The sequence below is a fragment of the Apaloderma vittatum genome, unplaced genomic scaffold, assembly GCF_000703405.1.
Source record: "Apaloderma vittatum isolate BGI_N311 unplaced genomic scaffold, ASM70340v1 scaffold1303, whole genome shotgun sequence".
In the NCBI taxonomy this organism is placed as follows: domain Eukaryota; kingdom Metazoa; phylum Chordata; class Aves; order Trogoniformes; family Trogonidae; genus Apaloderma; species Apaloderma vittatum.
The window spans coordinates 75,352-94,612 of NW_009706220.1; the positions used below are offsets into that span (position 1 = coordinate 75,352).

Sequence of the window (19,261 nt, forward strand, 5' to 3'; positions counted from 1 at the left end):
CCTTTCTGTTTCCAAAGCAGTTCTCTCAGCCAGCTTCCTGAAGCTTGCTGCCCTTTACCCCAGCAGTACTGATGGCAACTCACTCATGCCAGTGATTCTTTTCAACAGGACAGCGGATCAGCTTTTCACACCATAATTTCTTGCACTATGGCAGGCCATCTACCTTAGACAGAAGTAGCTAGAGGTTCAGTATTTCACACACATCACTAGGAGACAGCTAAATTTACCCTTTATGCTATTTCCCTAACCAAATCTAGGATACCCTAGAAAAGCTTCCAGCATCCACAGGTACAAATTCAAATTTAAAGTTACCCATAATTATTAAAATGCTTGAGCTAAGAAAATAAAATTCCAGATTCAAGTCTCTTTTTCACAATTTGTTATTGGTAGGGCTAGTAGTTCCTGAAGCCTTCATCAATCTCTGTCTCTGGGCCTCCCTGTATTTCATTCAGCAATGACTCCAGATGCCAGTCATCAGAGTAAGAACCCACAGCAAGAAGTGGCACCGCTGACAGGGACAGCATGGTCTGAATTCCAGTTGTTTCAGATAATGAAAGTCTGAATGCACCATAAATAACACATAAATCTCAGAATAACTGTGGCATTTTGAGGAGGCTTATCCATTATGCGTTCTCCAGCACTATTATCAGAATACACAATCTACAATACACATTAACAGTCTTTTTGGCTAATGTAAATTTGGACTTTCAAAGTAAATATTTATTTAAGCTAAGACAAAGCACTTCCATTATGACACTAGAGTTCCAGGATAATGTTAACTTCTTAGTGCTTTTTTGAGCTGCAAGTACTTACAGTAGCTCCTGTAAAAGCCTTTAGAAACACAGTCATTAAGTACACTTCTGGTATTTAAATATTTTATTCATGGTCACTAACGAATTCTTTTTTGTGGCTACCAAAGAGAGGTGACAAAACCTGTCATCTGTTATCCGTACTACCTGAAAGTGAAAAAAAAAGGAATATGAATTCTCAAGGGAAATGTAAAGCTGAAAAGGTATAGACAAATGTGGAAATCTTGGCTGCTGAAGTAACACTAATAAAGAAAAACAGATCATACAAAGGAAAAATCTATTAGTCAGCATTTTGAAAAGATATTTACCTTAAGACGGTAACCAAGTAAAAAAGAGAGACAGGAAGTCTCCTAACCAAGGTTCTCTGAATTAGTCTTTGAGTGAACTTTTTCTCCATTAACTAACTACCTATATAAACAACTCCTAAAATAGACATCTCTTGTAGATGCCTCAGGTTAGGACAAAAGCCCATCCATATTTGCATATATGCATATTACAGAACCATAACTGTTTTATTATGATGATTTAGCATTGTTTTGTCTGACTCTATCTAAGAAGAGCCTAAAAGGAAAACCGGTATTAGACAGATTGGGTTCAGCAGCCTGTTTCCTACCTCACCTTAAAGTGAGATTGTTGAGAATAAGTTTGTTAGTTTATCAATCTAAAGTAGTTTGCTTTCCTGTAATTTCCAATTAACAGGACAATATGAGCATACAAATTGAGAAGTTTATTGTGCAAAAGTTTGTTTACAAAAAATTAGGGGCAATCTAAAGTAAGAATGAGAATTACCTTTATCAAAGCACTTATCACTGAAGCCATTCTTTCTTATTAGAGGAAAAACTGGACATAGACTTGTTCATTAAAAAAATCAGAGCCTCTGTGGGGCAAGAGCAGCAGTTTCTAATTCCCCAAGGCCAGGTGGAAAAGATCCGAACAGCAGTCATTAAAAAAAAAAATCCACAAAAATTGAGAAAGTTATCAAGTGAAGGTACACGCAGAGATTGAGATTGAGATTGAGATGAAGAGCCTTGCCTAAATCCTTTCCCCATGTGAATAGGTGGCAGTAGCATGAGCATGGGCAGACGAACTGTGCCAGAAGCGCTGGAGAGTTTAACCAGGGATCTGGTTCTCAGTTCTTTGTCTTAGCCTGGACATAGCATGAGGCTATGTCATAATTAATGTTGATTATCCGTTTCCACCAGGATATTAATCATCGCCTAGAAATAGCAGACTCACATGGACACCTGTCTTTTCTTTCTCTGTACTCTGGACACACAGCCTGTGCACATACAGCTGCTGAAAATCCAAGGCTTAAGGACCAGCAGTGATGGACTGATGCCTGCTATGGATGCTCCCATTTACAGGGAGCTACCACTTAGTGATTTTAGAATGGTTTTGAAATCTCTTTATACCACTGATCAAATGATATTCTTCCAAGATTGGCTATAGCCCTTAAATATTTTGAAGCAGCAGCTTTAGCTCTCCAGCTCAAATAGATAGTGCTTTTCAAACAATTTATACACTTTTAATTAAGAAGAGAAAAATTATAACACACTTTTCCTACAGATACAAAACTGGGAACTGAATTCAGCTAACAATGAGATATTATTAAACTCCACATGCCAAGCTTAAAAAAAAAAAAAAAACAATCACACCAAAACCCCCTACACAAAAAAAGTCTCACAGCATGGTAAAAAAAAAAGACACACTTCCAGAGAAGAAAAAACAGACATATAATCAAGGAAGAAAATGAGAGGTTTGAATTTTTTTTATTTTTTTAGTTCTATAACAATTAAAATGTGATGAACAACTATATTCATCTGTGAAGTATGATCATATGACTCATCATGGCTTTACAATTCACATAGTATTTTCAGATGCGTGTAAATTAGTATTAGATTCATATTAGAAACAGTGGGCTAGATATATCTGTATATAACAGTCTACTGATGTAGAAACCAATTAAGTAATATGAAAATTCTTTACATGGAAGGTCAAGATTTGGTAGCACCTGTGGCAGCCACTTTTCCTAACTGTGAAAATTCATGAAGACAGTAGTCCCCCAAAACTCATATTGTATGGTTTTATTCTATTAGTAGAGGCTTTCTATAAAAGAATTTAGAATAAAAATACTATTCTCTGCACCAGTTATGCTTCATTTTCTCTCAAAACCTTTGAAGTGAACATGATTTTGCTTGCACGGGGCAAGTCTGCAGTTCATGTACATTTCTCATTAACCAGAAAAAAAAATTGAATCTTCCTCTGTGTTCATAATGAGAATATTTAATATGCAAATATTTGCTTCCCATCCACAGTGTACAGAAAAGCAATAGTTGTTCTACGGTCACTAAATGGTGCACCTGTGTCTTATGTCCAGTTAGCTATTAAGAACAACACTATGTCCTGCAAGACATTTAAGTAAATAGAAGGTGAATAAATGGGAGAAAATAAAAAATCAATAGTCAGAATTGCTGTAAGATACAGGTAAATTTCTTTTGGAAGTCTATGAGATAACTACAGTGAATGCTTCACTCTGTTAGCATTAGCCAGCATCTGAGAAATTCTTACTCTGGGAAATTAAAAGGTTTAGAAATAAATGGTAAAGTGAGGGGACTGTATTAGCCCAGAGCTGTTTGGATGCTGTTTGGCTGCTGGAAAACAACAGGAAAACGAATGGAATAGCCATTACAGCCTTTATTGCCCAGAGCACATTAAAATAGACAGCTGCATACAAACAAGAAAAAGTTTAGACACAAAATAACATTTTGCTGAGATCCTGGTTTACATCTAACAATTTTTGCAGTCAAAAGCCAAATTATAGCTGGCAAGTAAGTATGGGAAATTCTTCGGTAAAAAGACACGTAATATGCACATGTATAACAGTAGCCATGGTGGTCACACTTTAATGTTTGGGGGGTTTTAATACTGTTATACCATCTGGTACAAATGTAGCTATTAATTTTTTTTATTAGTAAAATGTACAAGCACAAATATTCATTTTTAATTTCTGTGCTGGAAGCTGCTATAATATGGATGAAAACTAAGCAATCCAGTGTATTTCCAGCACACACCTCTCACAAGATGCCCGAATTAATTTCAGTTTTCAGGATACAGCAATTGCTAGTAGAAAGCAACGCTTGCTTACACATTCCATACGGTAATCTACATAAGATTAGTTTAAATGTCAGGAGAACTGAATATTTTATGTAACACTGCCATTGATAACTGCTGTAAAGTGGCATTTGTATAAAAAACAGAAGAAAAAAGGCAACTCCTTTTTACTAATTCACCTGAAAAGTTTGACTCAGACCCAAGGAAGTGTCTGAAAGGATCCCATTATCCAAAACTATTTTTACTGAAAAAGTATCCTCCAAATGAATTTGGAAAACCTAGGTTGTAATGGATTGCACACGGTGAAAACTGCACTACAAAATCTAAGTTAAGAATTTACCAAGATTGAGTAGTAACTAGTCTACTTAATGACTTAAAAATTGGTAGTACAGCAGATGATAACTACTATAAAATAGAATTCTACTTTTTAAAAATAGCTTTTAACTTAGTAAAAGTTTCTTCACTTTGCCTATTGAATGAAATGAGTAATTAATTGTATGAGTACTCCTGTTAGACTTTAGTCTTCATGTATTCCAGCTAGAATAATCTTTAATCATGGCTGAAGGTCATCTCCACAAATCCACAGAAGTGTCCTGTAATACACATATATGAAATTTAAAAGATAAGCAATCTCTTATGAACTCACCCAGCTGAATCTTGACTTAAAGGGGTTTTGCAGTGGTTTTGCTGATTTTTTTTTTCCCCGCCTATGGAAAACCACAGCTTATGCTGTAGCAGTATCAGTGTAATATATCATCAGCTTCAGATGAAAATTTCATCACTGTAATTGCTGAGACACTGATTTACCAGCCTTCCTCAACTTTTGTTCTGGTACAGTAGACTGAAAACAGAGAAATAAAGCATGATTCTTTTTTGCAGTTAAATTCCTTATTACTCTAAAAAGCCACTGAGTCTAGTGTGTTCTTATTCTTCTCTTGTACCCTTCTGCTGATGTCAGTCAGACCCACAGTATGCACACAAACATGAGTATTACTCTATTTCATCACCCACCCAAAAGCATTCTAACCACAGCACAATATATTTGAGTGTTTATAAAAGAGGGAACTTTAGGCTTTCCCTGCTGTAATTCACTATTTCTAAATGCAAATGCTGAAATGTAATCAAGATAGCTAGAAAGGACAGTAAATTGCCTGTAAAACATTTAAGAGTGAAGCACAGCTTTTCAATTGAGATCACAGCAACTCTAATTTTCACTAATTAAAAGAAGTTCTTTGTACACTCACACTGAAAAAAGCTTTACCTTCCCTGGGGCCAAAAACCTCTTCAGTATCTGCAGAAAACAGGAAACTTTCCTTCCCATTGTTTCTGTCCAGTCTGACTACTGTAACTGTTCAGTATAACTAAACATGGGAAAAAGTCTCTTTATTTCCTGTGAGGACAACCTCACAGCATATGGGAAGAAATTAACACGCTCATACGGAATGTAACTGCCAACTTCCAGGCATTATTCTTAATAAACAGGATCTCACACAGTGTCGAAGAGATAAATGAATGAGGGGTTGCCTAAAAGTAAATGAAAAAAAAAGTTATTGCTATCAGATCTTCATGCTCCTGTCCCTGCCCACATAAAGAATGCTTCTAGGTATATTACAACATATTTAAAAGTGGTAATCACATCCCATTAATTTTGTAATTTCCATTCATAAATTTTAAGCCCCTGAGCTAGAAGACAGAGACCAGAAGCAGAACGATTCCCACCCCGATCCAGGAAGAGATGGTCAGCGACCTGCTGCATCACATAGACATACCCAAGTCTATGAAACCAGATGGAATCCACCCAAGAGTTCCAAGAGAGTTGGCAGAGGTGCTCACGAAGCCACTTTCCATCATTTATCAGCAGTCCTGGCTGACTGGGGAGGTGCCAGCAGATGAGAAGTCAGCCAATGTGACACGCATTTACAGGAAGGACCAGAAGGAGGATCCGGGAACTACAGGCCTGTCACTTAGTGCCAGGGAAGCTGACGGAGCAGATCATCCTGAGTACCATCATGCAGTACATGCAGGACAACCAGGGTAAAGGAGGCTCTGCAGAGGGATCTGAACAGACTAGATCAGCCAAGGCCAACGCTGTATGATGTTCAATAAAGCCAAATGCCTGGTCCTGCAGTTTGGTCACAACAACCTGTGGCAGCGCTACAGGCTCGAGGTGGGAGGGAGCTGGAAAGTTGCCTGGCAGAAAAGGACCTGGGAGTGCTGATGGACAGCCGGCTGAACACGAGCCAGCAGTGTGCCCAGGTGGCCAAGGCCAATGACATCCTGGCCTGTATCAGGAATAGTGTGGCCAGAAGGACCAGGCAAGTGTTTTTACCGCTGTACTCAGCGCTGGTGAGGCCACACCTCAAGTACTTTCAGTTTTGAGCCCCTCACTACAAGGATATTGAGGGTACTAGAGCATGTCCAGCGAAGGGCAACAAAGCTGGTGATGGGTCTCAAGCACAAGTCTTATGAGGAGAAGCTGAGGGAACTGAGGCTGTTTAGCCTGGAGAAAAGGAGGCTGAGGTGAGACCTTACTGCTCAACTACCTGAAAGGATGCTGTAGCAAGGGAGGAGTCAGTCTCTTCTCCCAAATAACAAGTGATAGGACAAGAGGAGAGGTCCTCAAGTTGCACCAAGGGAGATTTACATTGGATATTAGGAAGAATTCCTTTACTGCAAAGGTTATCAGGCATTGGAACAGCTTGCCCAAGGCAGTGGTGGAGTCTCCATCCCTGAAGGTATTTAAAAGTCACAGAGACACAGTGCTTAGGGACATGGTTTAGCTGGGGCCTAGTCAGTGTTAGGTTAATGGTTGGACCCAATGATCTTAAAGGTCTCTCCCAATCTAGGAAATTCTGTGATTCTGAATTTCAAGATGTCTAAGAAACTGCATTTCTACCTTACTGCTAGCCACAGTCACTTCAACCATCCAACAACACAGTGAACTTCTGGGAATGCAAGTGGCACTGCAAAAGCCTGTGATGCCTGTCCTATTAATACAAATACTGCAATACAAGGAAATCTCACCACGTATCTGACATGTTTCAAAGGGATTTTTGCATGCTTTTTTATTTTTAGAAGAACCAGTAACTATTCTCGCTTCCTTCTCTATCTTGTTCATGCATTCTTTCCTTCATTTCCAGTATTCTCTCTCTCCTATTTCTAGAGCTTCTTCTGTAACCTCATATCTCTCATTCTTCCTATTATTCTTTTGTTTGGCTCTTTCATCCTTCACTGAGACCTCCTTCCATATACTTTGTTTCACACTGCCAATCAGAATGGTGACAAAGAGCAAATAGCAGCTATAACTAATTCTTTAAGCATCTTTCCCAATCTCTAAAAATACTACTTTCAATATTTAAAGGTAAATTAAGAAAGGAAAACAGGGCCAAAGTACAGTGCTAACTACAGTTTGCAGACAAAAAATAAGCAGAATTCTTTAACATCTTTCAGTACAAGAAAAATCCTAATTCAGTACCTCAAACATCTATTACACACATTTGGGGGGTTTAATTTTTGCCCTCTGAAAACTGTTGTGCAAAAGATTTAAGAACAAAATGAGAGTGAAGATCAATTATATTGACACCAGAATAATTCATAACAAAGGAGTTTGAAAGATGGTAAAAGTATGAAAGGGGTTTCATAACAGGAATAATTAGACTTGGACTTCTAACAAGAAAAATAGTGATGCAAGTACTTGGTGAATTTTTCAGGCAGGACATTTGAAGTAAGCAAAAGGAATTACTTTGTGGGAAACACATTCAAAAGTTACTGGTGCCAAAAACTACCATCTGTACAAAAATAAAATGGACAAACTCAGAGATTACTTATTTTGCATCCAGGCCCTACACCCACAATCTCCAGTACAGACAGCTCCCAAACCACTACTACTAACTACCATTATAAAAAAAATTTACTTTGATAGACCTATTATTAAATTTATCCCAGCAATTCACATATTCCTTCCAAAGCCTCTCATTTTAGGTCTTTATCTTATGCTGCAAAATCATTTTTATAAGCTTTCAGGAACAAAAATCAGCAGGCACTGAAGGAAGGAATCAGCTATCATTATTAATTTAGGGTAGCCGTTTTTACAACGTCATTCTATGAATCAGGACATATTTGCTGTCTTCCTGCTTTTTATGGTTTCACAAAATAATTCTCCTCCCAGACAATAAAAGGATAAATAGGAACTATTCAGTGATGAACATCTTAGTTCAAAGTGTCAAAACGCTAACTCTACAGGTATGTGCCACTTTTCCTTCCCTCCACCTCGGACAGCTTTGTTATCTTTTTAATGAAAACAGTGTTTATACACTGCAGAGTTTCAGTTGCTTCCACATTTGTTTAGGTCTTAAATGCCTCTGTGACTCCTAAAGCAAAGTCCCTTTACCACACTCACACTACAGAATCCAAGGATATTGTCTCAAAGCGTTCTGTCATGTGCTATTTCTTCCAGGCATCTGGATACACCAGATGCTTAAATTCTTTGGGCAGTATAACTTAGCACATACTAAGTAGTAAAATGAAGTGATTTTCCAGTCTTGTTACACAAATTCATAGCATCCCAGACATCAATCACTTTGTTACACAGTACATCATTTCAACTTTATAGCTTTGTGCTTTTAGTGCCCATTTTTTTTCAAAATGTCACAGTAGGGATTACTAAGTAAAATCGTGGTCAATTAAGTTTACAGAAGAGCCCAAGAACATCCTGAAAGTGTATTAATGACTGGGGAAGAGAAATCTTGCTTACTATTCTTCCATTTCGTATCTGGTACTTTCTAGCTTGTTTCAATAACATAAAATGGGAAGTTTATGATTCTTAAAGTATCTTTTGTTAATGAAATTGCAAACTAATGAATTATTTCAGGGGTTGCTCCACTTTAATGCTGTTACCTAGTGATCAGCATTTAACTTAATTCCCAATCTGGAAATTTTAGCTGAGTAATTCAACATTCACCATGTTTCAAACTGTGATGCTTCTGGGGACGAGGGGCAGGGAGTATACAAATATAGATGATTCAGGGTTTGCCACTGAACATATCTCAGAGTATCTCATCTACTTCACCAAGCTGTGCCTATTACCAGGTAGTCCTAGAGGGAGGGATGAATGCATTCCTATAGGTTGACTTAACATTCCCAGCCTCCCTATGCCTAAATCAAACATGACACAACAGAAGAGAAACAGTGGAAACAAAGAACCTTTAGGCAAGTTTCAGAAAATAACTTGTTGCCCTACCAGGTATCCGTGTTAGTAACGTGGTATAGGCAGCCTCAACACAAATGTAATGACATATTCTATGATTCTGGTGGGAGAGATGAGTTGCTTGAGGTGTGTACGTGATGTCTTCTCTGATATTTAAACACGAGGTGTGAAGAAGTCCATCAGGGATGTAAATCAATTTGAATAGCATGGAGTAGGTTATTTATTCTGCTCCTTTCAGATTTGTCAAGGGGCTGCATCACACAAATGACACTGAAATAAAGCAAGCCACTCTAATACATCACTGTTCCTTCCACTACTCTTCAGCTCTAGCTGTTACTCGTACCCATTCCCCTACATGAAATTCACACTCTCAACCTTGAACTTGAAAGCTCATGAGGTATGCCAGATGATTTGGCAACCAGGCTAGCAAGGCAGAACGGAGAATCAGGAGGTCTCATGGGACTTAAAATAAGTGTCAGTCCCTAATATCTCAGTTCTGGCATTACAAGAGGATAAATTCAGCTGTGATGAGAGAATCACAGGGACAATAAAGCTTGTACAAAATGAAGCTGGCTTTGAAGAATTATCCTTGTAGTTTCTCAGACATTTTAAGTAGACAACCATTCATCTAGTATCAGTTACATATAAAAAGAAAGGTCTGCTTTGCTGCCAGAGTACTGAACTGGGAATCAAGACAACAGATTATATTTCTGGCTCTGCCACAAACTTCCACTGGGACCCAAATATCAAGATCTGTCTCCAACTTTCCCATTTGTAGAACTACTCAGATTTGATTAATGACAGCAATGCACTCACAGATCTCTGAAGAGCAAATATTACAGAAGTCCTAGGTTATCTGTTTCCTGAAAAAAAATAATACAGCTGGAAAAAAAAAAATCTGTGTTTCTGAATTTCCTCTTGGATTTCAAATATTTGTTTGCTGAACAGTATAGCCTGGACATGTGGAAATTGGAAACTGGAATTTGGAAATTGGAAATTGGAATTTCAGAGGATAAAGGAAACAAAGCACAGATGCAACCCTGAAAAATCTGCTCTCCTGAAGAGCTGAAACTTCAGCACAGTCTCTCCTGTTTCCCATCATACCAATAAGTCACAAAATTGATGAGTCCTGTAGGTTGGAAGAGACCTGCAGAGGTCATCTAGCCCAACTGCTTGAGCAAAGCAGTGTCAACAACTAGGACAAGTCCCCCAGTATTGCCCAGTTGAGCTTTGACCAAAATATATTCCATAGTCTCTGGGCAACTCATTCCAGTTTTTGATCATCCTCATGGTAAACAATACTTTTTTTTCCCCTTACATTGAGTTGTAATTTCCCATTGCCTCTCCTTCTTCCACTGTGCATCTCTGCGAGGAGTGTGGCTCCATCTTCTCCCTTCCTTTCCACCAGGGAGTTGCAGATAACGATAAAATTGCTACTGAGTCATCTACTCTTAAGTTGAAATAAACATTACTCTCTCAGCTTTTCTGTGCAATAAAATGCCCCATGCCCCTCCTCACCCTGCTGGCCCTCCACTAGACTTGCTCCAGTAGGTAAATTTATTTCTTGAACTAGGGAGCCCAAAGTTTGAGTCCCAAAGGTCACACAACTGTAGAGTAGCAGGTAAAGAACCACTTTCCTTGACCTACCAGTGACACCCTTGCTAAAACAGTCCAGAATTGTTTTCTGCACTGCAAGGATGTAACACTGACTCATGTTCTTGTCCACAAGCACTGCCAGAGCCCTCTCTATAATGCTGCTTTCCAGCCTCCAGGCTGTACTGGTGCACAGGGTTACACCATCCCAGGTGCAGGACTCTGCATTTCTCTTCACTGAACTTCATGAGACTCCCATCAGCACTGTCAGTATTCCAATCTGTTGAGATCCCTCTGACTGCTGAAAGCACACCTTCCTATCCCACCATCTGGAACATTACTGAAGACACAATACAGTATTTGTTCTTGAAGGATGCTGCTCATAAGTGTTGACAACCAACCCTTGAGTCTAACAGATCCACTAGTTTTTCATCCACTTACTATTTATCCAGTCCAAATTGATGAGATCTAAATACAAGGATACTATAAGACACCATGCCAAACACTTTGGTAAAATCAAGGTGAATAATATTCGTAGCTCTCAGCAGGTTCACTGAGCCAGTCATCTCCTCATAGAAGGCAATTAGGTTGACCAGACATGATTCACCCTTGATAAATCACCAGATGCTTCTTCAAATCACTTTCTTTTCTATCAGCTGCATGGAAGTGGTTTTAAAGATGATTCACTGCATCATCTTCCCACAGACTGAGGTGAGGCTGATGAGTTCACACTCCTCCAGATCCTCTTCCTTGACCTTCCTGAAACTAGCCTGAGCACTTGTGTTTTCTCATTCATCAGAAACTTCGCACAATCACCATGGCCACTCAAAGAAGACAGACAGGCCTCAAGCTGACATCAGCCAGCTTCCTCAGATTCCATCTGCTCTCAGGCTTGTGTATATGCAAAAGCACTTTGTAACTCTGCCTTTTTTTACTGTAGGCAATGACACATCCTCACAAAATCTGCAAGTACACTTTGAGAGGCCTAAGGGAAGTCCTCATCCAGGAGAAAAAGCACAGAATACCTCAGCCTTTTCTATGTCCCGTCTTCACAATGCTCCCTGCTCCACTGGGCAGTAGGCACACATTTTCCTTAGTCTCTCCTTTGCTACTAATGTACTTTTGGAAGTTCCTTCTGTCATCCTTCACATCCCTTATTTCAATGCCAGATGAGCTTTGACTTTGCTAACTTGATTCTTGCGCATCTTTATATTCTTCTAGAGCATCCTATCCCTAAGCTCTCAAGTCCCACACCAATGTACACCATCCATTCACCAAAGACAGTGATAATCCCACCCAGTCCAAAACAGAAAACTGAATCAATATGCATGGAGTTTAGTTCTAGGCACAAACAGTTAAACAAAGTTGCTGATAAAAAATATGCATGAGTATAAAGTTATTCAAGATACATGTATAAAAAGATAGAGCCTCAGTTATTCTATTTATTAATCTAAATTACTGTCTTATTTATGGGTAGCCCAATGCCTCTCCAAACAAGGACATATGGTTATACCCTTCTACAGACCAGCAAGTTGCCCCCATCACTATCTTAGGTCAACTATAGTGAGTTTGGATTTGTTTATTTTGGGCAAAGTACAGTTTCTTCTGGTTTGCAACATGAAGAACTTCTCAGTTCCTCCTGTAGTGTAATATCGTTACTAACTTTGACTTCATAATCTTTGGCAAAATTGTTCTTCACGCTAATCCTACCAAAAATATACAACCCAACATTGGAATGCCTAGTTTCAAAGCATGTGGTGTTTTAAAATGGTGACAAAAATTAATACTGAAGAGGGTCGAAAAATATATTTCCACAAATATTTGAAATCACTGCAAACAGCTTGCTATTCAACAGTGTTAGGCTGCATGGAGCATCCTAAGTCTGGATGTAGTGACTGATCATTCCCTCCAGGTAGTTCCTTCTAAGTTAGTGGCTCACATTACAAACTTGTGGAAACATAGGTGGCAGGAGAGTTAGGACCGAACTATAAGGCAGAGAAAAGTAGTAACTGAAACACTGCAAATATGATATTTATTAATACAGATAAATCAGGAAGTTGTACAACACCTCTAAGCATAGCATTGTCTTCAGCATGATACATCTTAGTCTACAGTAAGTCTTATGAACAGAAGAATTTCTTAAACGCTATGAAACAAAACATTTCTCCCTTCAGTATTTGACTTCTCATTCACCAGCTAAGCAAACCATCTTTCTTCTTAAACAGCAGCTTTTCACAATACAGTCTAAATACATCTAAGAGCAGTAAGAGGAAATCCACTGAAAAGTATGAAAGATCCATCTACAGTACAGCGCAGTGTAAAACAAGAGAAGGTACGTGCTTGAAAATCGTTCTGAACAACCTCTGCCTTTTTGCCATTGCCATGCCTTGCATGAACTTTGTGCTCAGCTAGTAGAGATGATCTTTCTCTCTAATCCACTTCATAAAACAAGCATTCAACCTTGGAGACTGGGGTTAGAAAGAAATAAACAGCTTTTAAACAGTTACCCTTACTCTGATAAAGACCACAGGTGGTGCTATTGATATAGCCGAGGAAAGTCAAATAAGCATAGAACACCACATTCATGCTTTTGGTAACTCTTAAGCAAGTTAAAAACAGCAGAAATTGGAATTGAATGGAAAAGATATTGACTTTCTATGGTAATTGTGTTTGCACTTCCTTTTGACTTTTTATGATGAAGTAGCCATAGAATGTTGTTTTTCTTTTCCTGAAGAGAAAGGAAATCGCATAACCTTATCAAAAAAATGCAGCCAGCTAAAACCCCTCCCTTCCATTCATTTAAATCCCTTTTATAAAATATAAATGCAATTACATGAACCATTATGAAGTCACTAATCATTACCGTAACTGAGATATACATATAACATATTTAGGGAGTTGGGCTGGACGATCCGGACGGGTCCTCCCAACCTGAGATTTCTATGATTTTATGATATAGAGACATACACACAAAAACAACACTCACACACTGTTGTTGTGTCGAACTACAGCTATAAAAGATCATTTAAAAATGTTTTATCTGTAAAAAGCTCAGCCCCTAATTTCATCATCTAGCATAGCCATTTAAGGAGTTTCAATCCAGAATACAAATGGTCTACCACTGGTCAGGGTTAGTAACACTGAATTTGACAAAAGTTTATCTGCAGTCTCAAAGACTATCAATTACTTGTCCAACTAATAAGTCTGCACAGCAATCAGAGAAATACCTGTTGGGATAAGAGAAAGAAAAGGCTCAGTGTGGCAGGGAAACACAGATCCTGAGTAGTCACATGGCCACTGAGAAAGCTGGGCAGTAAACCTTATAAACAAAATCTCTTTATGCCTGCTGAAAAGCAAGGATTCAGCTTCCGTTAACAGGGCGCACATTTAAAGCAAATGAACCCTTTTTTCACTTTAATGCATGCAGAAGAGAGGGGAGAAGACAGTACAGTAGGATCTAATGGAATAACTGTGATTTTAGAATTACTTGACAGAAATGTGTATATATTCACAAACGAGACTCTATAAACCATACTACAGTCTACATAAGAAACTAGCTTTGGTTTTTCCACCAGCTGCTTCAAGATCTAGCCAGTCGCCCCAGCTGAGGTCATGGGGTTTTGGAAGGCTTACACAAGTGCCAACATCTGCTTCTATTCCCATCAATGTCAAATTTGTCAGAGCACGAAACCACACCAGAATAACAATCGCTGTCATAGAAAAATAAACTCTACTTCCATTGATAGCCCCTGAAACACCAAGTGTAGCAGATGTATTATAGTTTCAATTTCTACTCCAAAATAAAATTTCTTCCTCCCCCTCAAAATATATGTATTTACCTACTATTGTACCTACCCTATTTCCTGGCATACCTGCATCCCAAAAGTTCTTCATTGCCTGATTTGCGTTTACTGGCCAACAGTCAGTGTAAATCACAATCATAAAAACTAATCCTTACATCAAGTTACAAGGTGACAAATTAAGCTAGCCACTATTTGGCAGCTCTTTACCATTAAATACTTTTTAATTTCTCAGCAATTTTTACTCATAGTTTTACTGGTCTCTTTATTACTGCTATGTTGAGGGTTCAAGTGAGTACCCTGATTTATACAATACATGATTTATACCTTACATGAAAGCATTAAGCAAATTCAAAAAAAAAAAAAACTACAGAAATAGAGAACCTTACTTTTCAAAACATTCATTAAAAAGCCAATTATACTCCCCAATACAAAATCATGGCCCAATAAGAACCTTGGAACTTCATGTAGTTTTATACTAGTAATTGCACTTAGAGAGCAAAATAGGAAATTTTCCTTATGTTTACACAGAGCACAGTATATATACATACTTTGTCATTTGCTATAAAGAATGAAATAGATAAAAAATACATATTGACGAAGTCACAAATTTTTTTTAAAAGCATCTTTAGCACAAATATTCAAGGTAATATTAATTATTCAGTTACACAGCTGGATGACAGGTAAATTATTTTAGATAAATTGTTGCTTTCTTGATTAAATTGTTTCTTGATTAAATTGTTGCTTTTTCTTGATGAAGGGACTGGAACATCTCCCTTATGAGGAAAGGCTGAAGGAGCTGGGTCTCTTTAGCTTGGAGAAGAGGAGGCTGAGGGGTGACCTCATAAATGTTTATAAATACGTCAAGGGGGAGTGTCAGGAGGACGGAGCCAGGCTCTTTTCAGCGACGTCCAGTGACAGGACAAGGAGTAATGGGTACAAGCTGGAACATAGGAGGTTCCATAAAAATACTAGAAAAAACTTTTTCACTGTGAGGGTGACAGAGCACTGGCATGGGCTGCCCAGGGAGGTTGTGGAGTCTCCTTCTTTGGAGACATTCAAAACTCGCCTGGATGCATTCCTGTGGGACCTACTGTAGGGGATCCTGCTTTGGCAGGGGGCTGGACTAGATGGTCTTTTGAGGTCCCTTCCAACCCCTGACATTCTGTGATTCTCCCATCCAGAAAGTGCATCTTGGTCAAACAAGAAGATTCCCTCTACCCTTGTAAGTACAACTTTTCTTCCATTGGAAAACAAAGATTTTACCACACGAAGATGACATTATCACCAAACACATCACCCAGTGGCAGAAAAGTCAGAATTGCTAATTTAAGCCAGTAAAGTTTGTAACAGAAACCTCATACAAAGCTCCATCTGCAGATACAGTTTTCAAAGACGTTTTAGCACATTAGGTAAACTCTTTAATCACTAGATGTATTACTTTTAAGAAACGCTGAATGCTAACAAGAACAAAAACTCTGGTATTTCAATGACACTTCAAATGTTATCATGAAATGTCTGAAGGAAAAGAGTAAGCCTTTCTTCATGATTTCTTGTGCACACCTCCTCCTCCCAACATTGCTCAGACTACTCTTGAACTGAAGTTTATCCACCTCACGTATGTTTACATACCTCACTGAAAACGGGCCCAAAACTGTTATGGCTCGGTATTACTGATGTCTCAACATACTGTGCTACTATGGTTTACAACTGGAAGATTCAGGAGATCCAAAAGAATAATATTAATACAACCAGACCTTTCCACTCAGATTTGATCTGTAATGAGTGCAGATTAAAAACAATATACTGTATTTACACAGTGTAAAGCCAAAAAGAAGAGGTGAACAAACTCACATTGGAATGGCCACTCAGCTACATCTATCTAATGAAATAGTCAATATATTAAATCTTCTGCTTTGCACTTAATAGCCTTGTAGACTTCTGACAGAAGACCAAGCTGCTTCACACTACATTGATGATAACTAGAGGATGAAGAATCACAGAGCAGTAGGGGAACAAAAATACTTTAAATAACCAACCAGAAATGTGTCCTCAGTGAGACACTCTTTAATTCCAGCATAAACTGAAGAACCTAAACAAATCTAACATGTAACAGACGTATTTCCAGTATAGAGAAACCAGCAAAGCATTTCCCATGTTGACACACACCAGCAAAGTCACTTCCTCTTTATAATCTCTTAATTCTGCAGCCAGCCACAAGCAGTACCCACAAAATCCTATTTCCCCAGCATGCCTGCAATAGCAACAGGGCTCCATCTCCTCCTCCTACCATGCGGATGAAGCAGGCTTATGTTTCACGCCCATCCCGTCTCCATTACACACTGCCCACCGCGACTGCAACTTTGCCTCAGCACGTTATCAATTCACTTCACGAGATCCCGTGAAGTACTCCATAAAATGAGTTAGGTGTGCTATGATGTATGCTGTGCTTTCACATAAATCCTGCTTACATACTGCCCCATTCCTATGCAAGAACAATCCCTGGAAGGAAAATGAATTTTTCTGTTCCTTAATTCAACTGCCTCCTCAACAGGGCATATACACAAAATGGAAATTGCAGTCCGAATGGGTGAAAAGGTAGCTCTCTTGCTCACCACTACTACAAGTGCTAACATACTTTTCCGTATGAACCATGCACATAATAAAAGATTATATTCTGTAACCACACAGAAGAAATGCGCTCTAACACTGAAATGACAGGGTTCTTTTCATTCATCTAAGTGAATATTCTGTTCCTATTAACTGCAGTGAAAACTCCAGGTAGTCTGTGCAAATTGTTAGGAAAACTATAAATGGCTTTAGCTTCTCAATTATAAATGCAACACGGTTTCTACCTCCACTGATGGTGTTGAGGTGACCTGGAAGCCTAGCTCTTAACTTTTATTGGAACTTCAACCCCTCAAGCTGCCTCTGTTTTAAAAAGACATCCTGGAAAATAGGATAGGGTTTGGACAGATAAACAGTGCTGGAATTCCACACTGTTGATGGGGTGGTCACTTCAGACTAGCTCTAGTCTACTCCCAGGAACTGCACACTCGGCAGCAGCCAGATGTGGCCCTAGAGAAAATCCTTCAGTTCGCTTCCATTCAAAAGGAACTCAGGTTGTGTGCCCCAAGACCATCTCGCGATTTGAAACAAAGTAAAAGCTGGGATAGTATCTGTATCTCAGAAGAGCTGGTCCTAAGATTGATAACAGATTTAAGCAAAAAGAAAGGGAGCCAGGAACCCAGGACATCTAAATGAGAAGATTTAGCCCCCAGATCAAGAAGTAGCCACAGGAACAAGTACAATGACAGTTCTGATGGCTTATGGAAAAAAATGTGACAGCCCTAGTGCAGTGGCCCTCATAAATCCAATGCCACAGAAACCCAAGCAGGTAGGCCAAAGGAAAGCTCAGAAGTTGTTTCCTCAAACCCAGGCTGAGGTACAGTCACAATGCTTGACATTTCCCTGTGCAGGATTTATATCTCTAAACTGTCACTTGAACTCTGTTCACAACTACTAATGAACATGAAAAGTTTGATGTACCAGGTATTGGACTCCAGCCCTCCTTTGTCCACATGATTTATTTAGAGCATCTTGATCTAAACTGCAGAAGGACTTACTACTGAATTCCACATTCGGATGCAACTTGAAATATATACACAGTTGCTCTTTAGAAGGAGCTGAACACTTACTGCTTGAATCTCAATCACTGTTATGTCTTAAACTATAGGGTCCAAAATTAGAGATATTACAAATTCTTTTAATCTGCTGAAATGATCTAAGAGTCTGACATACATCAAATGTCAGACTTAAGATAAAATATTTTAAGAACATCCCCTTAGGAAAAGTTATTTTTTTACAATAAGTAAAATTTTATTTTTAAATGGAAGCAAGTAAAACAATTGCACAGCAACTTTCTCAAGCACAGATGTTAAACTTTAAAAAAAAAATAGAAAACACATTGGACCATTTACCATTTTTCATGGTTCTGCTGAGGATAAACATATGGAGAAAATAAGCTACTCTGTAGATCTTATTTCACTCCAGTGTCTGTGCTTTTATTCTCCCCGTCACAGCCAAGTTCAGAATTTCCTCTTTCATGACAATAAGCAGAAAGTTTGCAGATCTCAAGGCAGCAAAGCAGGAAGTTTGTAGTTTGAAGGATTTCCCCTCTTCAGTGGGACAGGGGAATAGAGAGAAACTACGAGGGGACGACTGCGAGGTCTTCTGCAAACTTAAGCAGCTGATTTGGACATACTGAACGGGGACCTAAAATGATGCTACCGAGACCACGCGCAAATAAAACACTGCTCTGTGTTCTATAGTAATTCGTCATTTCGGCTTTTTGAGAAACTCCCGCCTTTGTGATTAAAGTACCTGGCCCAAAAAACAGCGACGCTGAGATGCAGAGGGAAGCTACGAGTGCGGCGACTCAGCTCTCGACAGAACGCGCTGCCTTCCCAGGCGACCCCGTATCTCAAGACAGGAGCGAACGCCACATGTGCCTTTAATGCCAAGCAGCTGCTGCACACCAGCACGCCCTCGGTCCTCCTCCTCCTCACCCCCCTGCACCGCTGCGCTTCAAGGGCCATAGCAAGGAACGAACACAAGCCCCACAGCCAAGGCAGACCTGAACCCAAACTGGTTGGTCACCCCCTGAGTTTCCACGAGATCACCCGCGTTATAGCGAGATCGACGGCGCAGGGTCTCCGAGTAGGGCGACCGGAGTGGCGGGG

The 19,261-nt window shown here is 39.2% G+C and overlaps 1 protein-coding gene across 1 annotated transcript in view; it reads right to left on the reverse strand.

The window, feature by feature from the left end:
- Nucleotides 1–16,844, reverse strand: part of LOC104271108 (phosphatidylinositol 3,4,5-trisphosphate-dependent Rac exchanger 2 protein-like) — a gene marked incomplete at its 3' end in the record, with an annotated part of 91,348 nt that extends 74,504 nt beyond the window's left edge. Inside the window, 2 exon segments of the mRNA XM_009865689.1 lie at nucleotides 12,317–12,425; nucleotides 16,810–16,844. Of these exon segments, the coding sequence (XP_009863991.1) occupies nucleotides 12,317–12,425; nucleotides 16,810–16,844 (144 nt within the window).
- Between the last annotated feature and the right edge of the window lie 2,417 nt (nucleotides 16,845–19,261).